Source organism: Micropterus salmoides, unplaced genomic scaffold, assembly GCF_014851395.1.
Source record: "Micropterus salmoides isolate LMB-PRFRI ecotype aquatic unplaced genomic scaffold, ASM1485139v1 Ms_hic_scaffold_14, whole genome shotgun sequence".
NCBI lineage: Eukaryota > Metazoa > Chordata > Actinopteri > Centrarchiformes > Centrarchidae > Micropterus > Micropterus salmoides.
The window spans coordinates 25,066,037-25,085,688 of record NW_024040485.1 but is presented as its reverse complement, the minus strand read 5'-3'; the positions used below and the strand labels follow the sequence as shown (position 1 = coordinate 25,085,688).

The 19,652-nt window shown below is 40.7% G+C and overlaps 5 protein-coding genes across 11 annotated transcripts; 3 read left to right on the top strand and 2 right to left on the bottom strand.

Annotated features, from left to right (window-relative positions):
* Window positions 1-59: 59 nt before the first annotated feature.
* nedd8l (NEDD8 ubiquitin like modifier, like) lies at window positions 60-1,829 on the bottom strand. Its single transcript, XM_038718737.1, has 4 exons — window positions 1,672-1,829; window positions 775-822; window positions 584-666; window positions 60-479 (listed from the first exon to the last, which is right to left on the bottom strand). The coding sequence occupies exons 1-4, from the start codon at window positions 1,687-1,689 to the stop codon at window positions 356-358; spliced, it is 273 nt and encodes a 90-aa protein (XP_038574665.1). The 5' UTR covers window positions 1,690-1,829; the 3' UTR covers window positions 60-355.
* Window positions 1,830-2,566: 737 nt separating this feature from the next.
* Window positions 2,567-4,973, top strand: LOC119902506 (zona pellucida sperm-binding protein 3-like). Its single transcript, XM_038718736.1, has 10 exons — window positions 2,567-2,648; window positions 2,730-2,914; window positions 2,989-3,092; window positions 3,169-3,260; window positions 3,329-3,509; window positions 3,588-3,693; window positions 3,769-3,857; window positions 4,402-4,493; window positions 4,584-4,693; window positions 4,774-4,973. Exons 1-10 carry the CDS (start codon window positions 2,582-2,584, stop codon window positions 4,798-4,800), a joined length of 1,053 nt encoding a protein of 350 aa, XP_038574664.1. The 5' UTR covers window positions 2,567-2,581; the 3' UTR covers window positions 4,801-4,973.
* A 2,231-nt stretch (window positions 4,974-7,204) lies between these two features.
* On the top strand, window positions 7,205-9,278 carry LOC119902501 (zona pellucida sperm-binding protein 3-like). Its single transcript, XM_038718729.1, has 10 exons — window positions 7,205-7,305; window positions 7,405-7,571; window positions 7,646-7,749; window positions 7,860-7,948; window positions 8,041-8,221; window positions 8,316-8,421; window positions 8,516-8,601; window positions 8,825-8,916; window positions 9,003-9,065; window positions 9,147-9,278. Exons 1-9 carry the CDS (start codon window positions 7,239-7,241, stop codon window positions 9,062-9,064), a joined length of 954 nt encoding a protein of 317 aa, XP_038574657.1. The 5' UTR covers window positions 7,205-7,238; the 3' UTR covers window position 9,065; window positions 9,147-9,278.
* Window positions 9,279-10,192: 914 nt separating this feature from the next.
* On the top strand, window positions 10,193-13,644 carry LOC119902504 (RING finger protein 212B-like). 4 transcript variants are annotated; one of them, XM_038718733.1, is made up of 13 exons: window positions 10,193-10,275; window positions 10,747-10,870; window positions 11,205-11,257; window positions 11,365-11,439; window positions 11,738-11,844; window positions 11,935-12,037; window positions 12,122-12,150; window positions 12,334-12,374; window positions 12,489-12,513; window positions 12,597-12,657; window positions 13,115-13,165; window positions 13,313-13,343; window positions 13,447-13,636. In XM_038718733.1, the coding sequence occupies exons 2-13, from the start codon at window positions 10,771-10,773 to the stop codon at window positions 13,485-13,487; spliced, it is 717 nt and encodes a 238-aa protein (XP_038574661.1). In that variant the 5' UTR covers window positions 10,193-10,275; window positions 10,747-10,770; the 3' UTR covers window positions 13,488-13,636. The 4 variants fall into 4 exon arrangements, 3 of the variants coding, with proteins under 3 accessions (XP_038574661.1, XP_038574659.1, XP_038574660.1); XM_038718731.1 differs by having other exon boundaries at window positions 10,194-10,275; window positions 13,115-13,172; window positions 13,447-13,644; XM_038718732.1 differs by lacking the exon at window positions 10,193-10,275 and adding an exon at window positions 10,293-10,325 and having other exon boundaries at window positions 13,115-13,172; window positions 13,447-13,644.
* A 315-nt stretch (window positions 13,645-13,959) lies between these two features.
* On the bottom strand, window positions 13,960-19,050 carry homeza (homeobox and leucine zipper encoding a). Of its 4 annotated transcripts, XM_038718725.1 has the most exons (4): window positions 18,588-19,050; window positions 18,137-18,275; window positions 17,776-17,867; window positions 13,960-17,362 (listed from the first exon to the last, which is right to left on the bottom strand). In XM_038718725.1, the coding sequence occupies exon 4, from the start codon at window positions 17,333-17,335 to the stop codon at window positions 15,332-15,334; it is 2,004 nt and encodes a 667-aa protein (XP_038574653.1). In that variant the 5' UTR covers window positions 17,336-17,362; window positions 17,776-17,867; window positions 18,137-18,275; window positions 18,588-19,050; the 3' UTR covers window positions 13,960-15,331. The 4 variants fall into 4 exon arrangements, with proteins under 4 accessions (XP_038574653.1, XP_038574655.1, XP_038574652.1 ...); XM_038718727.1 differs by lacking the exon at window positions 18,137-18,275 and having other exon boundaries at window positions 17,682-17,867; XM_038718724.1 differs by lacking the exon at window positions 18,137-18,275.
* Between the last annotated feature and the right edge of the window lie 602 nt (window positions 19,051-19,652).

The window sequence follows — 19,652 nt, the reverse complement described above, 5'->3', positions numbered from 1 at the left end:
GCAGGGACTTGTCTTGGTGTCTTTGCTCAGTGTGTGTGTGTTAGAGGACAACACGTACATCAACGTCAGCATTTATTCACAAGCAAAAAGACCACAGTGTTCTCAAACTGTCTTTTGTTCTGCATTGGTGCCTGCATCAACTGGTCAAACTCGGAAAGATTGACTTTCTGGCTTTACAAAAAAACATTACAGAGGAATTTGAACGTCCTTTATGTTGTTGTTTTTTTTCTTTTCTTTGCTCTTGTTGGTCGATTTTTGTTTGCGTGTTATTTCAGATCTCTGTGCTGTAACATGGTTTGACTGTGACAGACACCTAAAGCATTGGCACTCAGCTGGCCCTCATCACAGCCGCAATTCATGATGAGGAGGAGAGGTCTATGCAGGGCCTGTGGAGCGTTGAGCCACCTCTTAGCGCCAACACAAGATGGAGCACTGAACCTCCCTGGATCTTGTAGTCTGCAGCTGTCTTCTCATCATTCCTGAGAGCAGAAGAACACAGGAGAGAGCATAACATAGCTCAGAGAAGACTTGCGGAGAAATAAGAACCTATTGCAGCAAAACAGCTCACGAAGGAGGAACTCACATCTGTTTTCCACTGTAGATGAGTCTTTGTTGCTGTGGGGGGATCCCTTCCTTCTCTTCCACCCTTTCTTTAATTCGCTCCACCTTCATTGACCCAAAAACACCACATTTAGAAATGATAGTGGCCTGAGAGCCTACAGTACACAGGTTAGCGTGTTGTCTTTCTATCTTACAGGAACGATTGTATTTCACCTTGTCTGTGGGCTCGATGTCGATCTCTATTTCTTTTCCAGTGAGAGTCTGAAACATAATGTTTACACAATTATACAACACCAGCTTTGGTCACATGCACACACATACAGTCTGCAACAGACCACCACAAGGCATAATTCTCAGGGGGGGGGCGACGACACACCAATCCCTTTCCACAGAGATTCACCCCTGTTACACTGAATTCTGTGGCCCATCAGATTTTGTGACATAATTAGGAAAGTCAGCTATATTGCCACTGCAAATGTTCTTAATATGGCCACAGTTTTTTGACAGTTATTAGCAACAAAAAAAATTATGTCTATGGGGATAACTGCTAGGGCAGCAACTAACGACTGCTTGCATTTTAGATGAATCAATGCGATATTTGTAATTGTTAGTCCACAAAACATCAGAAAATAATGATAAATGCGTGTCACAATTTACCAGAGCCCAAAGTGACGTCTTCAAACACAAATATATTTAGTTCACAAGGATATAAAACAGATAAAAGCTGCTAGAACCAGAGAGAGGATGGCATTTTGATCAATAATCGCCCCTAAATGATTGATCTTGTACACCGGCCGAGGACTTGGCTAACCTGCTCTGATGGTTGCATTTATGTTAGCAAGCTATCAAATAACATAGCTACCGAATGGCGAAAAGTAATTACCCAAAGAGCAGCACGTTAATAGCTAGTAGCTCTACATACTACTGAGCCAAACACAGGCAGAAATGAAAACCGGTGAGCAGAGAATAAAATACATTCAAGAAAGAATATCATAAGTTGCTGCACCCCGGCTGAAATAATAAATTAGCGAACCGGTTATTGATGTTAGCGGGCAACAGCAGCTACCACTCGGCGGTAATTGTAAGCGTAGATTTATAAAATAGTCTTACCTTTACTTTGATCAGCATGTTGAATAAACAATATACTACAATTTGACTTGATATTAACTGTTAGCTGACCAAAACACTTGATATTCTAGCGATTTACAACCTACTTGACTTCAATTGACTTCCTGTGTGCACCGCTTAACGCTCCGGACGCGACCGCGTCAAACCACATGGGGAAAAGGTGGTTCCGCTGTGAGAAATTTAAAAATCTGCTATTTCTATGTTCACAGCAGCTTTCGTATCGACAGAAATATGTAGATCCGTCGCTTTAAAAAAAACATAAAAAACTATATCTTGTCAATATCTTGCTGTAAAAGGTAAATTTTTACTCAAGAAAAAGTTAAATAAGAATTATCAAAAAATAAAAATACACTTTCATTACTGGATCATTAGCTGTCACTCATGCAAGAACATGTTAGCATTTTAATGTTGCTGTTCGCCATGGATTCTATATTTATAATTTAACTAACTGTTAAATAATCTAATATGAATCAGTGTATAGTTTTATAAACTGCTCATGTTTTGAATAAAAAAATGGATCTGTAAAATAATGAGTAATAACCTCTCAAATAAATGCAGTAGAATTAAAAAAAACTATATTTGCTTCTGAAATGAAGCAAAGTGAAGGTATGAAATGTAGTAAAGTAAATGAAAGCAAAATAAAAAATCAAAATTTTACTTAAGTACAGTACGTGACTAAATGTACTTTGTGACTTTCCACCTCTGCGTTAGTAAATTGCCAAAATGAACACGTACACTATAAATGAAAATGTGAGAATGCATAAAAACACCCCAGCATAAGTACACACTGGCCAAATGCTGCCCTGCCCTCACACAGATGTTGATCATCAAGCAAATTGGGCTGGAAGTCTACAAATTGTATCAATTCCAGCATGATCAGGATCATTCAGTCATGGTGACCAATCTCTATCTAGGTGTGACAATTGTGGCTTTTTTTGCAGCAGCTATTGCTAATGCAGGTATTCTTTGCACATGCTTCTAAAAATGTGTCAACCTTAGGTGTACTTAAGTTTTTAATGTACACGGGAATGTGTTTGCAGATATCCAAGTAGTCTGTGCAAAAGGCTCGGTAAGAATCACATGGAGGATCAACGCGGAGTTGGTGCCATATGCAGTTCGTCTCTTCCTTGGAAACTGCATGCCATCTCAGTTGGATGTTCTTTCAAGTGGAGAGGGGGTGGCACACTTTGACTACCAGTTTTCCGACTGCAAATTTAAAAGACAGGTAATGTCAGTGCTATATTCAGTTAAAATACCTTTTGGCCACTTCAGTGTCTTAATAATCTGTCCTTTCTACAGATGAAAGGAAAGCTTGTCATCTATCAAAATGAACTGACTTACAGGCCAGAAGCAAGACTTAAACCTGCAGCCTTTGTGTATCCCATTGAGTGTGTTTATAAAAGGTAAAGTATCTTTTTGAATGTATTTCTGGTTTAAAGCTAAAATGTGAGCTGAGAAAACATCCCCAATATATTGCAGACGTGAGGGGTGGGTTCCACCTTTCCTGAACCCTGGGTCAGGTGTATTAGAAGGTCAAGGCAGGCTGGTCTTCAACATGGCACTCCTCAATGGTAAGTAATACAAAATAAGGACACTCACAGCAACGATCTCAATCTCATCATTTTTATTTTCCCTACAGAACAATTAACAGGCTTAGCAACAACAAATGTCATCCCACTGGGCTCGTTCATGCCAATATGGGCTGCAGTGGAGCAGGAGTCCCATCAACCCTTGCTGCTGCTCATGGAGGACTGTGTGGCAGCCACTACACCAGTGCTGCAGCCTGACAGTCAGGTTCACCAGATCATTGGCAATAAAGGGTAGGATTCAGATACAGAAGTGTTTTCCAATGATTGTTCCTAATTAGAAGTCTTACTGCTATCTGTACATTTCTTCAGGTGTCTTTTGGAAAGCATAAGGGGAAACTCTGTGTTCCTCCCTCGTTACCATTCGTCTGCAGTCATCCTTTACCTGCAGTCCTTTACGTTTGGTCACGGAGAGGAGGTGAGAGGGTAAATGGTAACACCTACAAGGAATATGTTCATAAGAAATTTTGACTACTATTTTTGTGCTCCTCAGGTGTACATTCACTGTAAACTTGTAGCATGGGATCCTGAGGTTCTTGATGAAGGCAAGAAAGCCTGTCACTATATAAAGAGCAATGGAAGGTAATCCTGAATTAATGGAATGGGTTGACATTTTGGATAATATGTATCTGCGCTCTTGCTGAGTTGGATGAAAGGTTCTGTACTGCTGTCATGTGCACCATAAGCTTGAGCCAGGAAGCGGTTAGCTTTTTTTTTTTTTAGTTAAGATTAACAAGAAAAACTCAACACCACCACTTAAAGCTGAATTTGCTACAGCTGGGGTAATGATTTTCTAAGTCTCAGTAAGACTGAGCAAATTTCCTAAAACAGACTATTCTTTAGATCAAGTCCTGTGTTTATGTAAAACTTAATTACTGCACACTTTGGCTGCACTACATTTGAGATAATTTACTCCACCACATTAATCTGATATTTTAGTAACCGCTTGCACAAGGTTTCCTTAAATGACTATTCAACTCGACATGATCTGTATGTCAAATATAAACAGCAAATGTTATTTGAACATCTGGGATTTTTAATAGGAGAGCATGCATTCTGCTTTTTTTTTCTCCAAGTGTTTATCAACACTATGCTGGTATAATGACCCTCTGCGATTTCTCCTTAGATGGGAACTACTCGATGACCCCCTTCAGAGCTCCATCTGTAGTTGCTGTGATTCAACCTGCAATTCCCGCTCCAAAAGAGAATCCGTGTCGGGTATCACTTCTGCCAACTCTGCTGGGTTTTTTTGATATTGGTATTCTTCCTCCATGCAATTTATCATTTTCCCTCCCTCTCTCATGTCAGAATCCCACAGCTTTAGTCACAGTTCTGTGTTGGGACCCCTTTTCATCGTCGATCCGTCTGATTTTGAGGCCCAAAACCTACCAAAGGTGTCGGATGCAGTGGACTCTCAGGTGTAATAAGCAATAACATTTTAATGGAATTTGTTCAACGCTGGACAAAATGATTAAAGTTCTCAACATTTTCTGAACAGGAAAGCCAGTCTAAGCTGATGACTTGACGATGCACCACAAACAGGCCAGTAGCAGATGACGTCAAGTCTCCTGACTTACAAGGCATTGGGGCATCAGCTTTGTGATCTCGACTTGATAGTCTGCAGATTCATTTGAATGGTCATACATGAATCTTAAACCCTCCATACAAATAAACCTGATGTAAACTGCTAAGATTCTACTTACTGCCTCATTTTATTTTAAAATGTGATTTTTGTCCTGCTTATACTGGCACGAAACACCAGCCTACGGCACTTGATACTGCAATTGATAAATTCACCATAAAGTCGTCACAACTACAGGGAATGACCAGGAAATGTAACCAGACCTTACTACAGGTGCTGGTCATATAATTAGAATATCATCAAAGTTGATTTGTTTCAGTAATTCCATTCAAAAAGTGAAACTTTAATTCCTTTTAATTTTGATTAACTGACAACTAATGAAAACCCCGAAATCAGTATCTCTGAAAATTAGAATCGTGCCACACTCTAATCAGCTAATTAACTCAAAACACCTCCAAAGGCCTTTAAATGGTCTCTCAGTCTAGTTCTGTAGGCTACACAATCATGGGGAAGACTGCTGACTTGACACCTTGCATGAGGAGGGCAAGACACAAAAGGTCATTGCTAAAGAGGCTGGCTGTTCACAGACCTCTGTGTCCAAGCACATTAATAGAGAGGCAAAGGGAAGGAAAAGATGTGGTAGAAAAAAAGTGTAGACGCAATAGGGATAACCGCACCCTGGAGAGGATTGTGAAACAAAACCCATTCAAAAATGTGGGGAGAGATTCACAAAGAGTGGACTGCAGCTGGAGTCAGTGCTTCAAGAACCACCACGCACAGACGTATGCAAGACATGGGTTTCAGCTGTCGCATTCCTTGTGTCAAGCCACTCTTGAACAAGACACAGCGTCAGAAGCGTCTCGCCTGGGCTAAAGACAAAAAGGACTGGACTGCTGCTGAGTGGTCCAAAGTTATGTTCTCTGATGAAAGTAAATTTCCTTTGGAAATCAAGGTCCCAGAGTCTGGAGGAAGAGAGGAGAGGCACAGAATCCACGTTGCTTGAAGTCCAGTGTAAAGTTTCCACAGTCAGTGATGGTTTGGGGTGCCATGTCATCTGCTGGTGTTGGTCCACTGTGTTTTCTGAGGTCCAAGGTCAACGCAGCCATCTACCAGGAAGTTTTAGAGCACTTCATGCTTCCTGCCGCTGACCAACTTTATGGAGATGCAGATTTCATCTTCCAACAGGACTTGGCACCTGCACACAGAGCCAAAGCTACCAGTACCTGGTTTAAGGACCATGGTATCCCTGTTCTTAATTGGCCAGCATGAACTCGCCTGACCTTAACCCTGTAGAAAATCTATGGGGTATTGTGAAGAGGAAGATGCGATACACCAGACCCAACAATGCAGAAGAGCTGAAGGCCACTATCAGAGCAACCTGGGCTCTCATAACACCTGAGCAGTGCCACAGACTGATCATGCCACGTCGCATTGCTGCAGTAATTCATGCAAAAGGGGCCCCAACTAAGTATTGAGTGCCGTACATGCTCATACTTTTCATGTTCATACTTCTTCTAAAAATCCTTTTTTTGTATTGGTTTTAAGTAATAGTGTAGGCGGTTACGGCTCAGACTACTGCCAGTTGTCCATGTGGTGTGAAATGTCCAACTTGAAAACCCTGAACTTGTCTTGGTTTATCACTTGCAATTTGTTAGCAATAAATGTACAATTAAAGGACCACCTAAATTATTTCTGAGGTTAGATTCTCATTTTCAATGAATTGGAACGTGGGCTGAGGGATTTTAGAGGATCAAGCGTCTGAATTGGGACACAGCCATTTATCTTTTGAATACATTCCAATTCTAACATTACAGATAGTAGAATTGGCACAGATCATGTATGAGATTTAAGACAACATGTAAGTGGTCCAACACAATGTTTAAAAATAATAAATGTGTATTTAATTAAAAAAACAAAAGACAGTTCTGACTAAAGAATCACATTTTGGCCACTTTTACCCGAAGCAGAATGTGACATGGGGTTTCTTTACTTTCTGGTCATAAATATAAATCAGTGGAGAGGGTTTACTTATATGAGATCACTGACAGAACTGCAGCTTCACACTGACATAGCTCATATACTGCAACGCTTTGTGTGGAAATACTAGTTGTCACATTATGCACAACCTGTTTTCATTGACTGCAGCAGTTTGCATAACTGTGGGATTCTTGTATGCTATTATAATATAAATTGTAACATAAACATGATACACACTTAAAAGTATATGTGCCTTATAAGCCTTTCCAGGCTTATTGTAATTAGGCTGATGGCTACTGCACCTGAGACTGTTGTCACGCACCAGGTGAAAGAGGTTTTCTTGATTAATGTCTCTCAGTCAGAATGAATAAAAACACCCACAGCATTAGAGCAAGTGTCCAGCCATGATGGTGTTCTTCTGGCAATGTGTGTTGTTTTTGAGCCTAGTATCTGCCCTGTTGGTACATGCAGGTAATTTTGCAGCAGAATGCACAACATTTTCTTTTCTTTAATTTCAATTTATCATCTTGAACTGAAACTTGAGGTTTTTTGTGTTGCATTCCTTCAAAGACATGAAGCTAGACTGTAGGCCTGATACGGTGACGCTGGTGTGGACAGAGAATAGATCCCAGGCTGATACCTCGCTCTTTCGTCTGGGTAACTGTTTCCCCACCAGCTTCTCGCCCAGGGGAGCTGTTTTCAGTGTGGATGTCAATAATTGTAACTTCAAGAGACTGGTGAGTAACATACTCCTACTAGCAAACTGAGTCAACTATATCTTCTACAGCTTGGTGATGTTTGTATCTCTTAGGTTACTGGGAGTCATCTGTTGTACACCAATGATCTGACCTACATTTCCTCTCCCGATTCTAACATTCTCCCGTCCACTCACCTAGTTGTCTGTGAGTATGAGAGGTGGGTGTTTATACTATGTTGAGTGGTAAACTGCCTTGTACTGGAGTTTTACAGATGCATGTGTTTAATGGCAACAGCTGCTGTACTATAATCTGCTTTATTTTGTGCAGGCCCAGGGACTGGTACCCTATGATGTATTACCCAGAGTTTAATACATATGGTGAAGGGGATCTAGAGTTTCACATTGGACTAATGAATGGTGGGTTTAAACATGACCTCCCTATAAATTTCCAAAGGGACTCCTGTAATATAATTACTTTTTTTTTTCCCCTCCCCTATTTACTCATGTAGCTGACTTCTCAGGACCTGCTACATCTACAAGTTTTCCTCTAGGCTCCTTAATTCCAATCATGGCTAGTGTGGTGCAGAAGTCTCATCAGCCATTGCTGCTGCTTCTTGAGGAATGTATAGCAACTAGCACACCAGAACTGCATCCTAAAAGCAGTATATACCCAATAATCACCAATAAGGGGTAACCTTGTTATACTGGCAATAAGCACTACTTAACTGAACTTTTTCCCCCTCCAGATTGAAAGTAACACAATTTCATGTTCTTTAACATACAGATGTCTTGTGGACAGTAAGATCTCACGCTCAAAATTTGAACCAAGGCAAACATCATCAGAGATTCACCTATCCCTTCAAGCTCTTAGGTTTGCTAATGGAGAAGAGGTAAACTGGCTTTATTCTAGTCAACTCAAGTTCACTTTTTTCCTGTAAATACTAGAAACTTTATGCCTTGCAACATTAATTATCTCCTCAACAGGTATTTATCCACTGCAGCCTTGTGGCTTGGGATCCGTTAGGTCTTACTAACACCAGGAAGGCCTGCTACTATGTCAAAGATCATGGGTAAAACTCTTTAAAACTGCAGCAGTGTCTGAATGGAATAATTTTCCCAGTGAGCCGATCAGATGGGCCAGTTAAACATTGAAACACAAAGTTTCAGCCACTTGCATCATCTCGGACTCTGGATTCAATCAGACTTCTATCATGAGAAAATTAACCAGTTGTTGGCGATCTGGGAATTATTTGCTATTAAAATCTCCTTCTCATCCAATCTTCACAATCTCAGTTGGAAACTGCTGGACAATTCTGCACATAGCAATCTTTGTGACTGCTGCGAATCCAGCTGCACATCCAGGAGGGTGAGAAGTATCAGATCAGGTATCTGCGCTGCTGCTGTATTGAACTGATTTCCTTGTCCTGTACTAAACTGGCCCCTAAAACTTTCCCTTTCTCTTTAAATGCAGAGAAGCATGGAGTAGTACAAAAAGCAGTCCTTGGACCACTTACCATCACCATGAATTCCTGAGGTATGCTGAAAGTAAATTTTACACAGCAATATAGCTGTGTATCCCCAACTAAACTTTTTTTTTTTTTTTTTTTTCAAACAGGAATGGCTGCCTTATGGACTGGTTTCCTTAATCTGAATTTGGTTTTATTCTTGGTTTTGGAAGCTTCTGAATGTTTCATGTCTGCCTGAATTTATGATTGTAACATGGCCATTAAAGATTTATCAAAACCAATTTATTTCATGTAGCTCTTTTCAAACATGTCTGCATAATTGTATTCCCAGTTTCACTCACATTAATGAACACTTGTGAGGTGCCACAAAGTGAGTATTTCCATTTTATGTGTCATTTGTTGCAAAATTAAGTGAAGGTATTTGGGGGGGGAGTATCCTTTGATATTGAGATTATCAATATAAAATATGAATCAACTAAATATGTATTCTGGATTAAATCTAGAGTAGGCCTGGGGGGGGGGGGGATGACATTTTCTGTGCTAAACATCTTAACATCAAGCATGTTATGAAAAACAGTGGATTCGACATGTATTTCCAGACACATCCAACATTTCTAGAAGAAAACTAGAGCCAACAAGTTCTCAACACATTTTTGGCCCATTGGTGGCCTACTTAAAAAGCCGTCTTAATCATGTTAAACCTTTGCCAGATGCTATCTGCGCATGGGTATTGCTGATACAATACTTTTTACATGTGTTCTAGTTTATGTGGACCCCCCCCCCCCCATCAAATCTGTATTTGAGAGAAATAAAAGGTAGGATGTGGGCTTACCAAATCCAAACATTAGCTGCATAATAAATCAATCTGTCACATTTTTTATAATAGTCTGTGGTCTACATACAATCAGCTTAGTTACTAGCCTATGCTGGGAAATGTGACGGGCTGCAGTGGCTCACTTGGAGAAGCTCCTCACACAGCTGTAGCACAAGCATGACTTTGACAGGTGGAAGAAGTAGTTCCCATCAAAGGAGTATAATTGGACCATCCTGGTGACGGTAAGATATGGATACACACACTCACTCCAAATTACTGAGTTTAGATATCGATCCTTTTATGAGTATTGATCCTACAGCAGGAAACGTCGGATTGTGAAATATCGATATTTTAGTATCGGTCCGCACATCACTAATGTTAATTTGCGCAGATGCGCGACCAGAAAGGGCGGGACGGACGTCTGATGCCGACTGAAGTTACTCCTTCAACTACTTCTGATCAGAGTAAGGAGAGCAACGAGGAATATAAACAAAAATGAGAAGGCAGATATTTTGTAAGCCAACAAAGTATTCAGTATGTTATGTATCCAGCCAATGCGGACAAGTGAAATTTCCCCAGTTTAAGCTAGCTAGCTAGCACATACTAGGGCAATAAAACAACCTGTTAGCATTGTGGACGAGTAACTTTGTGTTCAGTTTTGAATGCTGTAATTACCTAACTGTGCTGATTTGTCCTGGTTGCCTCATTGCAGAATTAATAATGAGCAAATGGTTGAGCTAACTTTTGTTGTGTTACTTTGTGCATGAGTGTGGATGTGACACATTTATTACATTACTTATAGTGAAAAAAACATTGTCAGGACCAATACTAAAAGTATGTGACCAGGGGTGTCAACATACTTATGGTCATAGAGTGTAATATTTAATGTTCCACATGATCTCATTTGTGTATGGTAAGCTTGTGTTTGTTTGCAGAGGAGTAAACCCACAGGACTAAAAATGGACTGGTTCCACTGTAATCAGTGCTTCACAAGGAGAGGGTCGAAGTTTGTTGTGGCCAGCTGTGGCCACATCTTTTGCGGAGCGTGCATTCAATCTAGTAAGACAATTATATACTATCTGCTCTGTGTGCTAAGTAAATTTGCTTCCCCATCACAGCTGAAATAAGATGACGTTTCACGCTACGTATGCCTCTTCGGGGCTTTACAGTGTGAATATTTTCGCTTTTGCATCAAAAATAGATATGTGCATACTGGAAAAAATATTTACTAGCAATTTATGAATGTGAGAGTAAAGATTACAACATACTGTAATGACAAGTTAGTACTTAGCATGTTAATGAGAGACTAATCACCATTGTAGACCATTTCTCTTGCACAAGGATTTAATGAACCCACAAAATGAAACTACTGTGATTATGTGTTTTCCTACAGGGCAGTGCAGCGTATGTGGAGCCAGCTGCAGTTATCTGCCCATCACAGATGAGGTTGGTGAGTTTATCTTCACTGCAAGTTACTGCCTGATGCCACCAGCAGAGAATGGCCTTATTTTACATAGCCAGCTTATTATAACGGCACACACTTTCTATTTCAGATGAAACCACAGGAAAGGGTGTTTTTCAAGGACCCCATGAAGCTCATCCAATCACGGCTGGAGAACATATCACAGGTCTGTGTCTTCTGTGCAGCATTCACTCCGAGCTCCCTCTCCGCTGCTCTTTTTAATTGCTTTTTTTGGAAGTAAAATGTCAGAGCACTCAGTCAGTTAATTAGCCAGTCAGTGTCGAGTCATTCAACAAGAGATTGCTTCAGTTAGTGATATTTGACAAGATCAAGAGTATCACTTCAGGATCAGTATGCTATACGGTAGTTTCGGAATCCCTAAGATACTCCAAAAGCCAAAGTTGATGTACATAGTGTTTTACTTTCACTGAAAGATTATTTCAACGTGAGGTCTTGTTCTTTAGATTGCGCTTTTTCAGAAGACACAGATGGAGAGAGTCACAGCCCACTTCAAGCGTAAGTCTGTTGAACTGGAACGACATCTGAAGGAAGTCACTGAGCAGGGTTACAGGTGAATTTAATATTTGTTATTGGTCCTCTGTAGCTGTGTAAATAAAACCTACAATTGTGACGCTATTCTTCCCACGTTTGTTATCACAAGGCAACTCTCCGAGCTGAAAAGAGAGAATGCTGACTTAAAAAAGCAGCTATCAGAGCTGAAAAGAGAGACTGCTGAGTTGAAAAAGCCACTTTCTCAGAGGAGGGTAAGTGTTTTACAAATCTAATAAAGAAAAAGTTGCCAAAAATGCCAATGTTCAGGTAATAAGTTACATATCTTTTTGCCACAGGTTTCTCCAGGACCGTTTCAAATACATGGGTAAACCAAACAAATTTACATTTTCGGACTATCATGTTTAATAACACACTTTCCAGTATTAAATTTTTTTGATTGTAGTAATTACTTTTTCTCTCATATATATATATATATATATATATATATATATATATATATATATATATATATATATATATATATATATATATATATATATATATATAGTACTCAAAGGATGTCACTCCCTGTGGCTGTCACCTCTCCAGGTAATACCAGTTATTTAAGCTGAATTGTTACAGTTAATGTTTTTAGTGTTGGTTGTCCATTTCAGATTTTTGTGATTCAAGTTGATGAGAAGTGTTCATGTTTTCTTTTACCAGTTACCCCTCGTTCAAGAACTATGAGGTATGTATTAAGTTGTAATACTCTGGTGGAATACGCTATGTACTATAAATATGCTTTATAACAACATGCTGTCCTGGTCTTAGTCACTTAGGCTCTGCAGAGTCACAGGGCTGGGCCAGAGGTCCTAGTCTATTCTCCCTCACAGTAAGTCTCATAGTCATATTGGCTCCATGTAACGTTTTATAGACCTACTGTAAATTAATGTTATGTTAAAAAGTATTTCCACAAAAGTATGTATCTGTTCTTAGATTATGTTATCCACAATACTTACACTTACTCAGTTGGAATGTATCGTTATTCAGTTCACAATAGAAAAAATCTTAACTGAACAACTTCTGTAAATTTTACCGGAGATTTCCAGGAGGTTTCATCACACTGTCTTACATAGCTGTTTAACTTGAGATGTCATCTCCATGACTACTCCATTCACTGAGATGTGGTTGAAACCTCCCGAAGAAGCTATAAGTGGAGCTTCAGTGAAGAGTTAATACTCATTAGATATTAAACTACAAACTTATACAGCATTTTAGAGCAGAAATTTGTTTTTTACCTTTTGTTTCATAAAATAAAGGAAACACCTCCTCTTTCTGTTTTTTGTCAGACTCCTGGATCAGTGACGTCTATTTCTAGCCATAGTTCTCTTCATGAACGTGTACGCAGTAAGTGTGGTTTCAAACACGCTTTTGTAACTCTCCACTTGTTTCTGTGGTTAAACTGGATACACTATATTTCATCAACTCAGAAATGAAAAGAATTCTATTTTTAATTAAAATACCTTCCACCTGTCTGTTTCAAAAAGGAACGCCCACATCCTTTAGCACCCCTACAAGGTAAGAAATGCTTTCCAAGTTATTGCATCACATTTCTAAATATGCTTGATACGAAGATTTTCATATTGTAATAGCTGAGTCTGTCCATTTCTGTCTTCCTCAGAACTCCGCATCAGACTCAAGTTTCCCAGCTCCAGTTTATAAGTGGAATATCAATACATTCACCCAGGCATTAATGAAATGGCCCCTAACATATCTGAGGACAATTTGGTTACTTACATTCATCAGGACTGCCATGTCTGATGCAGATTCATTTTTCTACATCGTTGAGTACAGGTATTTTATTTGTTCAGCTTACTGATGTTACAAGAGGAATTAACTTGTTGGTCATTGGTTGACTTATGGTCATGTTTTTATGTGACGCAATGGACTGTAGCACTGTGTCCAAGACACATTTCCCTTCTGTGACAATAAAGTTTACTCTACTCTCCCTCTAGTTTTTCTTCCTGTAATATTGTTAGCAGCAATTTATATTAGAACTATTTCTGCAAATTAATTTCACGCTAACTTGCCTTTTGCTCACAACACGTAATGTACATTGATGAAAAAAAATACATTTGATCGGTCAGAATCAGTTGGAGTCATTGCAGCACACAAGAACAGCATGAACACATGATTATAAAGGCAAATCCTTTACTGGTTTCCAGTGACACAATTGTGTGAGTGAGAATTTTTTTCAAACAGGAAAAAATACATTGAAAACATCTGCAAAGGAAGACACCAATTGTTATGGACATTTACCCACAGCATGAGTTGCATTAACTTTTCATTATTAATAGAATGATAAAACAGTGGTGCTCATCGTTTTATCAACATTCTGGTAATCTTACCTTTGTCCAGATATTTCTAATGAACTAAACTGTGACTCCATTTAAAGCCCACTCCACGCCCTGTGTGTCAACTAAGTACTACTATCTGTATGTATAGAGTTTTTTTTTTTTGTTTGTGCTATAATTCACAACAGACTCAACGGAAAGATAATATTTCTTTGGATTCAAACTCTTTACTACTTATGCAGTACATGGACCCCTATCAGTTATCATGTCTAGTTTGTCTATATTATAATCCATCAAGTCACAGCCTACACCTATTAAGACAAGAGATGTAAAAATACTGACTGAATCAATGAGTGCAAATATAAATTGAAGTTGGCAATTCTGTCATCTGTATGATGTTGATGTGATTGATGCTTTCTTAGTACATTTAGCTTTTACTGTTAAAAATGTGCAGTCAAATGCAAATAGTAAATCAAGTATTACAGCAGAGTGTCTACAGAGAATGGGGGAATGTGTTTCAGAAATATGTTGACAGTAGTATAATTATATGTACCATGCTGTTTTCAAAAGGCATGACGATAGGTTTCGAGTGTTAAGGGGTCGAGAATGACACAGTTTAGTTCGGAACTCTTTTTGTTTTTAAAGAATTGGGTGTAATGAACATAATGGCAGCAGGCTCTAAAACCAAAGTGCAAGATGTTAATTTAAAATGTACATGTCCAGTGTGATTTTCATGACAAGGAATTATTGGCTGTAAAGGAATGGATTACACACAGTGATCAGTCAACAAATTCATCAGCAAAGACATTTTTCCAGAGCAGTTACTTATCTGCTGTAGTCCGGTACCAAAAGTACAACCTGTTTAAATTATACTGCTACCATAGCATACGAAAAAGATAGTACTGATACCTAAACAAAAATAATAAGATCAAAAAATATAGCAAACCAGTGTACAAGTTACTGTCCTATTTACAGCAACACGGGCAGCACAATTATAATTCAAGTCCAAATATATTAGGATAAGCAGGAAATGCAGCATATTATAAAAAACACAAACCTCACTTTGGGCTTGTACTGGGAAGACTGGATGTTACAAACCTGCCTCAATTAAAGCAATTTAAACCAAAGTAATAACTATGCTTGTTGGTGCAAAAGGATGTGAGGCGCACTCCTCCAACTTTTACAAATGTTCTTAAGTCTGGTTCCAGTGTCTTAATCAGCAACAATAGGTTCCTGGTCAGTCTCTCCGACATCCTGGGCTGCAAACCAATCTCGCACTTGCTGGTAGCTCATTCTTGATTTCTTGCATAGTGAGTCAAGGTCTTTTTCATTTAGTGAGCCCGTCGAAAGGTAATATGTTACCAATGGCTGGATATCTGGGGAATCTGTACTATTTCCATTTGCTTGAGATTTTCGTTTGCGGCTACCCCCAGCCCGAGTAGATGTCCCAGAGCCACTTCCGTTAGTTAAACCACTGCTGTTTTGCTGGGCTGCAAGTTCTGCCAAGAACTTGTCGCGGACCCCCTTTACCCAGCGCAGCTGACCATTTTTAACAGCATACCGCGTGTCCCCAAACCACTGAATAACGTCTGCCCGGGGTAAACCTGTAAGCTTAACAAGCTCAGTGTAATCTTCACTCTTGGGCCACTGGCACTGCAAGAAGTGTTGCTTTAACACATCCAACTGCTCCTTGGTCTTTCTTGGTCGCCCAGCAGGAGTGAGGGCAGGGGATGTGGATGAGGAAGCCCCTGAGACGTGCAAGGGCGTTTGTGAAGGACTGGCTTTGGCTGAGTGGACTGACTTCTTTGATGTGCTGATGCTCTTTGAATGCAGTTTATTAGGCGAGGCAGTCAGTGGTGGGCTGCCAGAAGGGGAAGAGTAGGGAGAGGATGTCAATATAGCTGATGGTTCACGTAGAACATCTGGCTCAATCGTGCAGGTCTTGGTCAGTTGTAAGGGTTGTTCTTCACTTTGTTCCTCGTCTTTAAAACTGTCCCCATCAGCAGAAAGCTCCTCTGTAACATCCAACCCTTCTGCCTCAAGGACTCTTTCCCCAAATGCTTCCAGGCTGTTTGACAAAAAGGTCTGAAAGAAATGTGAATTTCTAATCCCATTGCTACGGGCTCCCTCGTGGCCCTTTGCCCCATTTAGCTGACGAGTATTTTGAGAAATAAGAGGAAGAGGTTGAATTTGTTGGTCAGGTTTACCTCCTACTGCAGTGTTTTGAGAGCAGTTCTGGGCTGCTGCCAGGCTTCCTCGGCCAACCCTAAGCTGGTACCGGCTGTCACTGAACCATTTCCGAATGTCATTACGGCTCAGCCCAGTTTCTTCCTGCAAACGTCTAAGCTCTGCCTCTGCAGGCCAGTTCTCCCTCAAAAAGCTCTTTCGAAGGGCAGCGAGCTGAGCTTTAGACTTTTTGTAGCGGCCATGACGATGCTGTTGTGAAGATGACTCTGAAGGGTCAACGGAGACATCAGCTGCTGTGCTTGCTGGTGTGTCTGCTGGTGGGCGGTAGAAGTACGAATCCTGAGGAGGTGGGAGGGTGGAACTGAAACATGGGGCAGTGGGTTTGGCTGGTTTATAGGTATCTGGTGACTCACACTTTGGTTTCTTCTTCTGAGGGGTGAAACTGGAGAGAGCACACTCTACTTCTTCACTGTCCTTATCCTCAATTACCAATTCCTCACAACTTCTGCTCTTGCTATTCATTTTGACTTCCTCATTTGTTTCAGTAGAGTCATCGCAAAGCTCAGGCACTGCCAGCTTCCGCCGTGTCTCCTCTATTTCCTCTGAGGACCAGCTGATACCATATTTAATTCTCTGCACCATAAACCACACCTTAACTTTGTCCAGTGGCAAGGCACACACCCGGGCCAAGGTGTTAACCTCACGGGATGATGGGTACGGAAATAAGTTAAAGGCTTGGACCAGCTCTGGGATTGTGTCAAGTTCACGGGTTTGATCCGACTGTGTCCATACCAATTTCAGACCCTCTGACACTAGAGGCAGGCACACAACGGAGTTGTGGTTGGTGGTGAAACTAGCCACACCACTCACGTTGCCTTCAGCTGGGCTGGCAGACTGGCGCAAATCCTTGGAGGAGCGTTTACCTTCAAGCTTTCCTTCACATTCTGTCTTTGTTATTTTCCCTTCAAAGCACTCCTTCACGCTCATAAGTAGTCCATTTCTGCCATTATGTTCACTGTACGTTTCCATCTGGGATATCAAAATAGGCTCTTTCACCTAGAAAAAAAAAAAACAACACACAAAAATACTGATTTAGCTGCCGATGTTTTGTTTTGTTTGTCTCAACTGCCAAACTGTTTTCACTTAACGGGTAAGGTCAATGTTAAGGAGAAGGAAATTTTCTTTCTTGGAGGAGTTCAGCTAAGAGTAGCGACTATGTTTTAAGAACTTTTTGTTCACATTCATTCTCAAAGTCAATTATCTGACAGCTGTTTCCCCTCCCCCTCTACTTGGCACTCCTAATTCTGAACTCCCAATGAAACTAGTGATACTCTGTCCAGACTGGGTTCCCCTCCCCCAGAGTGTGGGGACTGACTTTTGTTTTGTGTGAGTGGGGGGATTGGTCGCAAAGGGTGGGAGCGTGGGGAAGGGGGATTTATGAGAAATCCATCACAGTCTACATTTCTCACCCCTTCCCAGTCAGGCTTTGTTCCACTTCCAAGTTCTCGGAACCGAAAGTTAAGTGTAGCCTCTTCCCAAAGGCAGATACCACAAGAGAAACCTGTGGAAGGAGAAAATTAGTTGCATTAATCATACTGAAATGTAAGTCTACGGACACTATTCCTTATGAGAAATGGTTTGAAAAAGTAACATTGTTGAGCAACAGGTGTTAAGCCAACATTTTACAATGAAAATTGGCAATTAGAAGGCTATAGGAAATGGAATTGTGATTCAGATACTAATTGATTATTTCCCCCCCCATTGCAGTCATTACCTAATGATATGAATCCAGTGTTTGTTATTACTGACTGGACAGTGTCTTATAGTTACCATGTACTCGTCATTTAGGAGTTGTTCTTTATTTGGGACAGCACAGGAAATGTTGCGCATTTGGTTGGGGTTATGTTAGTCTACCCAACGCCATGACCAACGTTTAAGGTCGCTTTAGCCACACAAGAAACGTCCAAGCCTACCAAAGACATTAGCAAACAATTATGAAATCACTGTATTCGTCATTCGTGACACATTGAAACCCACGGGGATGAGATCATGTGGTGGCCTCACCCGGTTTTGATGTTTTACTTTAAATGCGCTGTAAGAGTTTAGACATAGTATCTTTGGTTAAGTCTAACAAAAAGCTATAAAAGTTGCTCACTGTGCCTGTGGCGATAGCAGGTCCTGTGAATCCCCCCCTTTATGGCGTACTAACTAAAACGCTTCACACTGCACAGGCGCACTTCGCCGTCAGACACGCTTCAGTGAAACATAAAAATAAACTTACCGAGAATGCCTAAGCAACCTTTTATTCGCGAGGTCCGTTTGAGCGAAAAGAAAACAAATGACTCCCAGAGTTTCCACTCTGCCCCTCCGCTTTTTATGGCCGAAGTTTAGAAGAGGACCAAGGAAACAATACCGTCCGTCTGTCTGTTTGACCCTTGTCTTATTTATCAAGCACCTCGACGGATTACGGTCGGGTACAAAGATGCGAGGCGACCAAGTTTGTCGCCTTTCTCAGTAGTTCAGTCGTCGGGTAAATCCTGCCGTAGAGGGCACAAATCGCTCAATCCGCGAGATATATAGGTTTGGATTTGTGTAACCCTCGCTTCGTCCCCCTCGGTCCATCCGTTGTTGCTTTTGTTCTTTAACTGAGAAGTGTTTTCCCTGTCCGGCCAGATCGAGGCGAGGCGGAGCCGAGGACCAGGAAGCCCAGAAGGCCCAACTGACTCCTCCACAGTGACGGCGGGGTGGGTGTGCCAGTCTGGGAGAGCGGGCCATGGATTGGAGGGAGGAGGCGCCTGTATTATAAATCCGTGGCAGTAGGCTAAACATTTTCACGTCAACCCCCCCGCCCCCCCGTCCAACCAGGGACAAACAAACACCAGATATGATTTATAACAATAACCACTGCCTTCGTCCAACTCACACTGTCCTAACTTAAGAGCAGTAAGTAGTAAGTAAGGAAACCCCCCCTTGTAGCCTACCTCAAGACCCGTGGAGGTCCTTGTACCAAATGTATAGAGCTTCTGAGTGCTTAGCACTGAGGACACTGTTTTCTGGAAACGTGGGCCTTTCAGCAACATCGGAGAGGTTGTACATTGAAAAATGTAACACATTATGAGATTCTGCTAATTTCACTCTCGGGAATATTTAACAAGATTTGGGTCAATAGATAACTAAATAAAGACAGTAGGTTGTAATAGTTGGGTAATACATTTTAAAATTGAACATTTAATAATAAAATTTTAAAAAATAAGAAAAATCCAAATAATTGACCTCATTATTTCTAAAACCATGGCTACGACTGTGTATCAGTTCCCAGAATCTCATAGATATTAAGATCCAGAGT

Coding starts and splice junctions, on each gene's coding strand:
- nedd8l (XM_038718737.1), bottom strand. Junction 667..774: donor ACATCGAGCCCACAGACAAG/GTGAAATACAAT, acceptor GGGTCAATGAAG/GTGGAGCGAATTAAAGAAAG. Junction 480..583: donor ATCTACAGTGGAAAACAGAT/GTGAGTTCCTCC, acceptor TTCTGCTCTCAG/GAATGATGAGAAGACAGCTG.
- LOC119902501 (XM_038718729.1), top strand. CDS start 7,239: ATGATGGTGTTCTTCTGGCAATGTGTGTTGTTTTTGAGCCTAGTATCT. Junction 7,750..7,859: donor GTTGTCTGTGAGTATGAGAG/GTGGGTGTTTAT, acceptor TATTTTGTGCAG/GCCCAGGGACTGGTACCCTA. Junction 8,422..8,515: donor GGTTTGCTAATGGAGAAGAG/GTAAACTGGCTT, acceptor TCTCCTCAACAG/GTATTTATCCACTGCAGCCT.
- LOC119902506 (XM_038718736.1), top strand. CDS start 2,582: ATGGTGACCAATCTCTATCTAGGTGTGACAATTGTGGCTTTTTTTGCA. Junction 3,510..3,587: donor CAGATCATTGGCAATAAAGG/GTAGGATTCAGA, acceptor ACATTTCTTCAG/GTGTCTTTTGGAAAGCATAA. Junction 4,694..4,773: donor CGGATGCAGTGGACTCTCAG/GTGTAATAAGCA, acceptor TTTTCTGAACAG/GAAAGCCAGTCTAAGCTGAT.
- homeza (XM_038718725.1), bottom strand. CDS start 17,335: ATGGAAACGTACAGTGAACATAATGGCAGAAATGGACTACTTATGAGC.
- LOC119902504 (XM_038718731.1), top strand. CDS start 10,771: ATGGACTGGTTCCACTGTAATCAGTGCTTCACAAGGAGAGGGTCGAAG. Junction 11,440..11,737: donor GGCTGGAGAACATATCACAG/GTCTGTGTCTTC, acceptor CTTGTTCTTTAG/ATTGCGCTTTTTCAGAAGAC. Junction 12,658..13,114: donor CTAGTCTATTCTCCCTCACA/GTAAGTCTCATA, acceptor GTTTTTTGTCAG/ACTCCTGGATCAGTGACGTC.